The 11,881-nt window shown below is 42.2% G+C and overlaps 1 protein-coding gene across 2 annotated transcripts in view; it reads right to left on the bottom strand.

The window, feature by feature from the left end:
• Positions 1–4,674: 4,674 nt before the first annotated feature.
• The window catches only part of STX1A (syntaxin 1A), a 90,628-nt gene continuing 83,421 nt past the window's right edge, over positions 4,675–11,881 (bottom strand). The window contains exons 7-10 of one of the 2 annotated variants that reach the window (XM_072138064.1): positions 10,635–10,708; positions 10,086–10,223; positions 7,839–7,949; positions 4,675–5,764 (exon numbers count right to left, since the gene is read on the bottom strand). In XM_072138064.1, the coding sequence (XP_071994165.1) occupies positions 5,687–5,764; positions 7,839–7,949; positions 10,086–10,223; positions 10,635–10,708 (401 nt within the window). In that variant the 3' untranslated portion in view covers positions 4,675–5,686. Of the gene's footprint in view, positions 5,765–7,838; positions 7,950–8,478; positions 8,530–10,085; positions 10,224–10,634; positions 10,709–11,881 lie in introns of those variants that run through there. The other variant, XM_072138065.1, reaches the window with a different exon arrangement.

The following is an 11,881-nucleotide window of genomic DNA, read 5'->3' as shown; positions in this document are numbered from 1 at the left end:
ATGCCGAACCAGAGGGCTCACAATCTGACCACTGACATGCTCTTCTGTGTAGGCTTTATACAAGGGATTGAAATGTGCCTGGGTTGTGGTGTCCCATTCAGAAGAGTGGAACAACTCCACATTTATACCTTACATTTATATGGATACATCTAAATAAAATGGGAATTGTTGGTGATAGCAATTTCCTGTTTGCAACAGATTAGGACATGGGATGGGAAAACTTCAACATGGGTGTTGATCGTGGTGGCCATTTTGGAACCAACTTAATTTTTTTTTTTCCAATGGGAAGAGGGTCTGGAAAAGTGTGCCACTGGATATCTAAAATTGCTACATGATAATGTGTTTCCCTCTTTATGCACTTAAGAGGACATGTTCCCTGACTTTTTCCAACAAAATGGAGCACCACAGCAGGATGGGGGTCATTTATCTTATCCCTGTTTGTTTTGCCTTGTTTTTGTCTTTTTTCTGTCTTCTTCTTTAGTAATTTATCAATCTCACTTTTTCCATGTGTTCAATGTTTTTTTTTTTTTTCATATCTCTTTTTGAGACATTTGTTACATGTCTCAAGTCACATTTCTAAGTCTTCCTTAAGTACGGTTTAATCTGGAGGTTTTTTTGCGCCAAAAAATGTTGCCAATTGGAAATGATGTCATTTGTGGTGGACATTTCAAAATGTCCGCCCCCCCCCCCCCCAAAAAAAAATGCAAGAATTGCATCAAAAAAAAAAAGCAATGCGTCAAAAAAAGACAGAAAAAGCTGTTAAAGAAATAAAGATAAATGACCCCCTATGGGTGTTAAGTCCGAGCATTTGTACATGAACAGTTCCCTGGAAAGTGGATTGGTCGTCATAGACCAGTTGAATGGCCACCAATGTCTCCCAATCTGACCCCCTTAGACTTTTATCTTTGGGGTCACCAGAAAGCAATTGTTGATGTGCAGCAGCTGAAATAACGCATACTGGAAGCCTGTGCTAGCCTTTCTTCTGCGGTGTTGCTATCAGTGTGTCCAGAGTGGGAGAAGAGGGTGGCATTGACAATCCAACACAATGGGCAGCACTTTGAACACATTTTCGAAGTGATGATAAACTTGTAAATAACTCATGAAAGAATAAAGTTATGTTAAAACAAAGCATGCTTTAAAATGGACGCCATGGTCAACACCCATCTTCCCCCCTCCCATATACTAATGTTCCACCAGCCATTCCCATTTTAATTTGGTGTATGGATACATGGCCCGCCCTGTAGAATCAGGTAAATCCTTTCATTGGTATCTACATATTTCATTGCTTACTATATATAGTACATGTAGGTTTACCTACCGTTGAAGGCGGCTATGATCGGCGTGTCCAGTTTACTTTCAAATATTATTTTCTGGTTCGTACAAAATAGAGCATGATTTTTCATGACATTTTTGTGCAAAGAAATTATAATATGAGTATCCTTAAATTGCTGTCATTACTGCAATACGCCATTAATGCATTTCCGGTTACCCCTTAGATACCTAGAATTTACTTGTTTACTTTAAAACTGTTTAATATTAGCGGCAAATGAAATGCAATGCTCCAATATATCTATGCCAATGTTTGGCCACTAGGTGGCATACTTTAGTCATAATGCTGGTAACCTGCTGGTAGCCTTGATGTCTACTTACTGATATTACTTTATGCAGCACAAGTTACAGGTTAGGTCAGTGATGGTGAACCTTTTAGAGCCTGAGTGCCCAAACTACAACCAAAAGCCACTTATTTATAGCAAAGTGCCAGCACGGCAACTTAAGCAGTAATTTATTTCTCCTTGTTCTTTGACAACTTTTAATTGTTCAGACTCCTAAAGACACCAACGCAGTTGAACGGAGGAGGGCAAATTCATCTATCGTTGTAGGAAGATTCTTTGAGTTCTGTCTGGTGAAGTTCATGCTGGGGTGGCCTGGGTGCCCACAGAGAGGGCTCCGAGTGCCGCCTCTGGCACCAGTGCCATAGGTTCGCCACCACTGGGTTAGGTTATTCAGAGAACTTGATCTGAATATAAACCATTTATGGTAGCAATGATAGCATGTACAGGTATTAAGGCATTAATATTTTAACATATTTATACTATTATCCTCTGCTCCATTTCCTTCCATTAGGCCTGTGCATTCCCTTGGCTGGTGTAATTTTCTATACATAGGGTGACATGTATCTTTATTTTGACTCTATTTTTTCCAGGGTATGTTGCATTAAAGCAGCACTGTGGTGTCAGTGTCGGTGACCATTTTGGTGGAGTCATAAAAAATGGACCAACTCCATGTATAATTAAAGTATAAAAATTACGACTTTTTTTTTTTTTAAATGTCTGTACTATTATTGATCTAAGGATTTAGACCAGGAGTGAACATCATTATTGGTCCAAAGGTTGCAGTGTCATACTGATCAACATCTAGGGGCCACACCAGTAACCAGCAACAACCACAGTGCAGCTCAAAATCCCACCCTAGAAACCAAATACTACACTCACCGGCCACTTTATTAGGTACACCATGCTAGTAACGGGTTGGACCCCCTTTTGCCTTCAGAACTGCCTCAATTCTTCGTGGCATAGATTCAACAAGGTGCTGGAAGCATTCCTCAGAGATTTTGGTCCATATTGACATGATGGCATCACACAGTTGCCGCAGATTTGTCGGCTGCACATCCATGATGCGAATCTCCCGTTCCACCACATCCCAAAGATGCTCTATTGGATTGAGATCTGGTGACTGTGGAGGCCATTTGAGTACAGTGACCTCATTGTCATGTTCAAGAAACCAGTCTGAGATGATTCCAGCTTTATGATATGGCGCATTATCCTGCTGAAAGTAGCCATCAGATGTTGGGTACATTGTGGTTATAAAGGGATGGACATGGTCAGCAACAATACTCTGGTAGGCTGTGGCGTTGCAACGATGCTCAATTGGTACCAAGGGGCCCAAAGAGTGCCAAGAAAATATTCCCCACCCCATGACACCACCACCACCAGCCTGAACCGTTGATACAAGGCAAGATGGATCCATGCTTTCATGTTGTTGACGCCAAATTCTGACCCTACCATCCGAATGTCACAGTAGAAATCGAGACTCATCAGAGCAGGCAACGTTTTTCCAATCTTCTACTGTCCAATTTCGATGAGCTTGTGCAAATTGTAGCCTCAGTTTCCTGTTCTTAGCTGAAAGGAGTGGCACCCATTGTGGTCTTCTGCTGCTGAAGCCCATCTGCCTCAAAGTTCGACATACTGTGCTTTCAGAGATGCTCTTCTGCCTACCTTGGTTGTAACGGGTGGCGATTTGAGTCACTGTTGCCTTTCTATCAGCTCGAACCAGTCTGCCCATTCTCCTCTGAACTCTGGCATCAACAAGGCATTTCCGCCCACAGAACTGCCGCTCACTGGATGTTTTTTCTTTTTCGGACCATTCTCTGTAAAGCCTAGAGATGGTTGTGCATGAAAATCCCAGTAGATCAGTAGTTTCTGAAATACTCAGACCAGCCCTTCTGGCACCAACAACCATGCCATGTTCAAAGGCACTCAAATCACCTTTCTTCCCCATACTGATGCTCGGTTTGAACTGCAGGAGATTGTCTTGACCATGTCTACATGCCTAAATGCACTGAGTTGCCGCCATGTGATTGGCTGATTAGAAATTAAGTGTTAACGAGCAGTTGGACAGGTGTACCTAATAAAGTGGCCGGTGAGTGTACATTCAGAGCAATAGTACAGGAGACCCTGCGAGCAGATAATAGAAGTACAGGAGACCCTGCGAGCAGATAATAGAAGTACAGGAGACCCTGCGAGGAGGCAAAAATATGAACAAATCCTCTGCTTTCCTGGTTCCTCTTCTCCCTGCATCACACTGTAGCTTCTCTCCTCCATGCTACTGTGCCGGGAGAAGGAGAGGACCCAGGAGCAGTAGAGTACATTTAACAAGTACTTACCAGTCTTGGGTCCCCTCCAGGTCCAGGGGAGCTGTGCTCTGTGTCCTTACCCCAATGCATATAACCTGTGACACAGATCAAAGCAGCAGCAGAGGACGTGGGACCAGGGAGGACTTCTCTGCTGCGGCCTCCTGCCATCAATTATGTTACATCCATTATGGAAATGCTCATTGACTGTAAACAGGGTGTGAATCGCAACTCCTAGCTTGACAGGCTGCATGTGGCCTAGTGGTGCGGGTTTTGCATCCTCTTCTAGACATATAGTTGAGAATAAATGTAGCTTCACTTTATGCTCAGCAGTGAAGCTCCTCTCCTACAGAGCAGAGAAATAAGCCACTGGGTAGGGTAGGAATGCCCGCATTTATCTAATCATTGCTATAGTCACCCGGAAAACAGGACAGGACAACAACGGGTTGGGTTCTGTGACCATTTTGGTGGAGCTGGAGTCAGAGGTTTGATTTTCCCACTCCACGGCCTTGCGAAAGTCGGCAAGAAAGAGGAATTTTTATCCTTCAAACAGGTTTGTACTTACAGAGGACTGTGAGCAGACAGTGTGAAGAGATGCCCCCAACACTAAGTTGTCAGTTTATTCATAAAATGTCTAGAAGATCTAGAATTGTTCTGTCTGGGGAGCAGAAAGCTCTTCTTTAAAGCCTTCCCTGTTCTTTGTTGGAGTTTTATTTAGAATCAATAATTTAGTGTGATCATAAATGGAAACCGTAAGGAGATGCTGAATGTTCCCAAACTCACATCATTTATTAAATGCCACAGAAGGGCTGCAGACAAAATACACCAGGAAGATAGAACACCGAATATAAAAACTCTCCTCACAAAGCATGCTGGTGATTAATCCCTTCAGAGTTGGGAAAATACACACATTTTCCAAGCTCTAAAAGGGGTTAACTCCCGACTGGTGCAAGCCATAAGGCACCTCAGGGCTTGGTTCTGCCCTGGCCCGCTGTGACATGGGCACAGCTTCCAGTACACAGGAGTCTTGTCACACGCTGATTTGTCTGCATATGTGGTTCAGAGAGACATATACACACATGTGGACACCTTGCTCACACAATTACAAAAGGAAATGTATACACATGATACAAAAAATGGGAATGTGCTCCTCTCCTGGAGAGGCGTCGATAGAAGGCGAGGATCACACAAAACATATTCCAACCTTAAATTGTTTAACCAAACACTGAACCCCTGTCATGCAAAGGGGAGGCCAACGTGGTCTGTCCCAGCGCGCTGTCCCAAGTTATTTTTTTGTTCAGAGGGGGAGGAATGTGGTGGTAAAAAAAAAAATTGGCTATGCTTGGCACTTTGGCCCAACACTGGTGTCTAGTTGGCTGTGGTAGAGTCGGATCCAAATCCAAAAGGCATCTGGTGGGCATGGGGACAGAATATAAAGGCAGCACAGGAAATCTAACCCTATATTGATCCCTAAAAGCACCAAACCGGATCCACCATTGCTGGAGATTGCTCTTCGTAGTGGGAAGGAGCACAGGCATTGCTTTGCATCCAATTCCATGTCAGTGGTCTGGCTTTTTAAAACCCCTTCCTCCCCCTCCCGCAGCAAACAGTCTCCCTGGGTACGTGCGCTGGGTTACACACAGGGTAGTCATGCAGAGGGGCTCTCCTCTTGGGAAGCGTGTTTTCGCTGTCAGTCCTCCACCTTCAGGTGCGGCTTGCACGGATACCGCATATTTCCTGCTATGTCCAGAACATGCAATTTGTAGCTGCTGTTCTCTATCCAAATATTCCTCCAAACGTTGAAGCAATGACAATCCCAAGTACCACACAGCAGATAATGATCATGATCTTCTTCTACAGGAGACAAGATAGAAGCAATAAGAAAGTGTCCGCCATCACATGTAAGTATGATAAAGTCTCTACACTTCCCTTAGGGTGCATTCACACAAGGCTGTAAGGTATGAGTTTAACATCTGTGTTAACATCGAGCACTGACTGATCATCAGGAAAATCCCCATATACTGCAATATAGCAGGATCCATCAGGGGGGACTCTAAAATTTTTTAGCCCCGACCCCCTGATGATGCCGGTGCTCCAGAAAAACATGTCGGGGGGGGGGGGGGGCTCATGTGCTTTAAGGTTCTCTCGTTTGAGGTTGCCTACTAGTGTTATCGCTGCAGAGATCCACTATCAGAGAATTACCCCCCAAAAACACATGTTATATGGAATAAAAGCACCCCCAACAAGTAATTTAAAAAAACATTTCCCTGAAATTAATTGAGATTTTACAAGTTGAATACCAATAAAGGTTAAGTTTTAGGCATGACCAACAAGGTTTTTTTCTGTCTTGGGACAGTTTTCAAATAAAGATACTGCTGCCTTGGCAGCCCTAAAAGGGCTAGCGAGTATGTAAATTTGCTAAAAAAAAAAAAAAAAAAAAAATGTAAAAATGAAAAGAAAATTACAAAAACCTAAAAGCTCAAATCAGAACTGATATACAAAAAAAATAATAAACATGTTAGGTATCATTTATTTTTGTACAAAATTTCTACATTTTTTAGATACTACTAAAACATAATAAAACCTACTGTATATACTGGCGTATAAGACTACTTTTTAACCGCTTAAAATAATGGCTACAGTGGGGGGTCGTCTTATACGCCGGATATACGGGGGCCGCACTGTGTTAGGTGTTTTTTTCCCCGTCAGCGCGCAGAGAGCCGCTTCCTGGGACCGCCGCGCATGCGCGGCAGTCCGCCTCTCACAGTCATTAGAAGAGGCTTAGTACGCGCTGACGGGGCGGCGCGCTGTATGCTAATGCAGCCGCCCTGTCACAGCGGTCGGCGTCACAGAGCTGGGGGTCACAGGCGGCACTTACAGAAGCATGTCGGATCTTCATTAATATCGCAGCTTACAGTTATGATCACCAGGCACTTGCTCTCTTGTTTGTTTTGCAAAGTTTTAAGCAGACTTTTTTTCATTTGGGAGAGGGGTAGTCTTATACAGCGAGTATATACCAAATTCTATATTTTTAGGGCAGAAGTTGGGGGTCGTCTTATACGCCCAGTCGTCTTATACGCCGGCATATACGGTATATATATTTGGTATCTCCATGATTGTACTGACCGAAAGAATAAAGGGGAGGTGTCATTTAAAGTGCATAGTAATAGCCGTAAAAACAGGGCATAAAAGAAATGGTACAAATGTGGGGCTATTTTGTCAATTTCACCGCATTTGGATTTTTTTCCAGCTTCCCAGTACATATTTAGTACTGTCACTCGAAAGCTCTGTATAGGGAAAATTTTTAATGGGGGAGTGAAATGGAAAAAGGGTGTCCATAAGGGGGTAAATTATGCATACACAAAGATCTGGTGGATTGGCCGAAGTTATGGGATTAGTAAATTGTGATACTCTACTACAGCAAAGCTTTTAGAGCTCTCTCAAAGTCTAAGGGGGTCTTTTATCTAATCTCTGTTTGTTTCTTCTTTTTTCCATCTGCTACATTGGAACTTTATCAATCTCACTTTCTCCTTGTGTTAAATGTTTTTTTTTCTCTCGCACAGACCAGGAAATTGGAGGGGAATGGGTTGATGTTCTGGTAACAAATATCTGGCGGCACCCAAAAAGGTGCAAAAATGCAATGTGCCAAAGAAAAAAGTCCCAAAAAAGAAAAAAAAGAAAAATAAGAAAAAGAAAGTTAAATGACACCCTAAATTTGGATTACTAGAACCTGCCGAGGGTCTACATATTGGGTAGTTTTATGGATGTTAACACGCAGGCACATTTAGAGCTAGGTTCTACAGTACACACATAATTAGTCTTGGTTGACCTGACTTTAAAGAGGTTCTCCGAAGCTGTACAATTACCCTGTATGCCCTGGGTGAAGGAGATCCTAGATATAATTCTGCAACTAGGACTAGGTACTTACCCTTCTTGCTTTACTCTGGTACTTGACGGCCTTTTTGGTGTCTGAAACGGCTCTTTCCACATAATCCACCGAATGTTCCACATTATACTCTATGCGGTCGATCATCTCTCCCTGATGGTGTGTAGAAAGAAGGGGGCAAGGGAAAGGAGAAACAGAAGAGGCCAAAAAGAAGGAGCCAGAGAAGTTCGGAAGACATCAAGAGAGAGAAAGTAACACAGAGAAGTTGGAGAAATACAAAAAAGCGACATACAAGATCAGACACATGCAAGTGGTCATAACCATGTTCATGGCAGAGTTGAATCATGCAGTTAGTAAGAGAATTACATTTACATAAAAGACATGGTTTACAGAGAAGGAAGGGGCCGACCATGGGGAAATAGAAGGTTTACAGCACAATCCAGTAAGGAAAGTGGAAAAGGATCACGCCAACATTCAAATGGCCAAGAGAAATGGATATGAAAGACGCAACGCATAGAGGAAGTTCACAAGAGACGGGTCCCAAGACAACAGGAATAGAGGAGGACCACAGCGAGAAGATAGAGAGAGCAGAAAGTGATACAAGAAGAGTGAGCAAGGGATAACAGAAGAGGGCCAGAAAAAGAGTTACTTAATAATTTGTTCTTCATCACTTGCATGTTACCTGTTCTTCTGTGGGTGGCTTTCAACCCCACTTGTTCCTGTCAACTTTAACCTGTATTGAAGCAACAATAAAAGTTAGTTCAATAAGCTAATAAAACAAAAACACAACAAAAAAAGTTGGAATAGGCAGGGAAGATAAGCAGTAAGCAATGGAAACGACTGCTAAGTATGGGGGCTATGACTGAGATCATGGATGTAGCCATGAGCAAATTGTCCATGGTCAACATTTACCTCATTCGGGTGTCAGCTATGTAAATCTTAGTGCTCTGATGATATACCTGGTCCTAAGTCCCTCTCTAGTAACGCCGGCGCATGTCACTGGCAAAAATAGGCACCACCTCTCCTGATGTGTCATTTTTAATACTTATATTCTCCACTAAAATCAAGACCAGCTTTCTTCCTCATTGTTATTCCTCATATGATACACTACATCAACTTTTGTGTACAAGACCCTCAGAAATAGATGACTGCTGAAGAGCTTGGTACAGTAACAGGGTAAGTTTGAAAGTAATAAACCAGAGTTACTGGCAAACTCTTGCTGTTATTGGCTACTGCTGACACCTAGAAATAGACCACACACAGTCGCACAATGTCTGTCAAAACCCAAAATGTGCCTCTGATCAGTCAACAGCCAACGTACTACAAGTGGATGTACTGACGGCAGCGTAAAATAAACTGATGTAAACATGCACCAACTAAGTATTAGCTCATGGATTGGCACAGTCATGCCATTGGAAGCCCTGGACTTCTGTAGATGTCTTTGGATAAGACAACCCTAGAACTTGTCATCAAACACAACTGAGATGAGAATAACCGATGCCAACCAGATAGGGAGTTATGGAAACCACGAGTAGCGCCTGTCCTACATATATTCCGTAACTTCCATAGAGGTGAACCAAAGTTACACAGATAAGATTGAACAGTGTTTGGGAGGCCCTTGGAGCAAATTATCGTAAACTAAATGTAGTTTTAGTGTTCAACATCAATGGAATGTGATTAGAGTTTGGGTTTTACAATTATATTTTGACGGACTGTTCTACCAGATGTTCTACAAAAACTAAAACTACAGAAGATGTCCTTCCTTTATATTGTCCAACCTGCACCAAATCCATTTCTATCTTTAGCTCTGTAAACATCTACAAAACCTGCAAAGCTTTTCTGAAAAATGTTGTGTGTGAAACCACCCTCGCAGAGATAACGCCCATCTACAGAATGTTAATTGAACAGAAAGCAGGCAAACACTAGACACTAGTCACATACATAAGACACATAGTCACGTACAGTAGCCACAAAACAAACACTACAACATGTAAGCGGTGGTCACCTACCAGCTGAGCGCTCATCCCACAAGCAGCATGGGAAGTAAAGACAGGAGGGAGGGTGAGAAACCCAATGCCCAAGTGCAAATGGTTGACCAGAGCACCTCCATTTTATCTATATGTATACCCAATATATGCAATACCAACCCTATATCATATAATGGTAAAGGGAAAATATGGGATGGGTTATTAATATACTTAAGCACATTTTCCTTACAGTTAGAGTCCAGCCATGAGCTGCACCTCTCACCCTTGAAACAGAGAAAAATGGAGGTGAGAATTTACACACCTGGCTCTCTACAAGCATCGCCATGTCCATGAACATGTCGTGCAGCTCCCGAATGCTGTTCTCCAGCTTGATGATTTCACTATGCCGAGTCTCAATCTCATTCAGAGCTTGTTTGGTGATGTTAGAGTCCATGATGATCTGAAAAGAAGGAGGGAAGTTATTTATAGGTAGAAATAATACCTTATGTAAAACCACAGAGCTGGCGTATCTGAAGTGACAATCCCCCTGCAGCCTCTATTACTGACTCATCTCAGGCAAATTATGACTCTGCTTTTTATTTGGAGGATATTTTTAATAGGGAAACAAGTGAAATTTCACATAAGAGAGCTAATTCTAGAAAGGACAGTTCATAACCCACCTGAGGGGGCAAGTAGTTTCATAGGGTTAAATCTGGTGACAGGTTCCCTTAAAAAATAGGAAAATAGGGTTTGGGGAGCACAAATTATGGTCTAGTACCAAGAGGTTAAGTTAGTCTTTCTGATGTAGGGTCAGTGAGGTGACACTGCAACACGTCAAGCGTCTTATATCAAGTGTAATTTAGAAACATACCCCTGATGAGAAGATGGCAGGATTTCCGCTTTCCAACATGTCCTCCAGCTCTTCGCTTGTGGTGGTTCTCCCAGCTGCGTATACACAAGAGAAACATCATAGATGTATTTCCGTTCATATCTTTCATGACTAAACTATTGTAAGTCAGTTCACAAATTACAGTTCACCAACAAATTTCTAAATTGTACATGTCGTACCACACAAAGTCCTGCTACAAACCCAGGGAACATCTTCCACTGAGCTTGTCCGAGATATCATATTTTGCTGTGCAACCTAAACTGAATACCAAAAGAATCCTAAATAAGAATACTAAAAGAATCGTAGGCACAAAAAAAAAAAAGGAATGATAATGGGGTGCGCAAAACTATAGTGTGGTAATTTCTGAATACAAGGTCACTATTAGTACTGATATGAGTCTGTGCTCACCCTCTTCGAGTTGTGATCCCATCGTAACCCCATTGTGACCCTGGTAAAGCTGGTCTTGACTACTTGATGCATCAGAAGTGGTCACTAAAGTTAAAGGGGTCTTCCAGATTATAAAGGCTTTTGACCGAGTATCACAATGATGAGGGTCAACTGGCCTTCACCTTTTCAGAGCCAACACAGAAAATGGAGCAGCAAGTACAGCGCCAATATCTGTGTAGTGGTCATGCAGGGTTACTGCAGCTTAGCTCCTATTTAACTGAATAAGAGTTCACCTGACTCACTATAAGAGCTAATTATTGGGGATAACTCATCTTTATTCATCTCATTCAATTAGTTGCATTTCCATTGGTATTTATGAGATATATATATATATATATATATTGTTCTGTATAAAATATATCAAGAATAGAGCAAATGAAAAATAAAAATCAAATGGAGACCAAACTTTAATCACGCAAAGTGATCTGGACCACAGGCCACAAAGCACAGCCAGATGGATGGCCCAGATTGTGGTATGTGTCATCTGTTACAAGTTAGGACATATTCTACTCTCTAGCTTCTGCCTTTTCATTGCAGATTTCATAGATTTTTTAAATTTTTCTTCCCAATGTCTGAACAGAGATATTTATATAGGGAGATTAATTTGTAAAAACCTAAGTATCAGTGTCTCAATTCTGTCGGCCAATATCTACCTATGATAGAGGCAGGATGGGCATATGGTATTATGCCCCATGTCATAGTGTCCCTGCACTGGCATCTCTACAACTCCCCCTACAGGAAACATGTCATATTCCATTTACAGTTCTACAAGTGCACAGCAC

This window comes from Engystomops pustulosus, chromosome 2, assembly GCF_040894005.1.
Source record: "Engystomops pustulosus chromosome 2, aEngPut4.maternal, whole genome shotgun sequence".
Lineage (NCBI taxonomy): Eukaryota > Metazoa > Chordata > Amphibia > Anura > Leptodactylidae > Engystomops > Engystomops pustulosus.
This window is presented reverse-complemented; position numbering and strand designations above follow the sequence as displayed.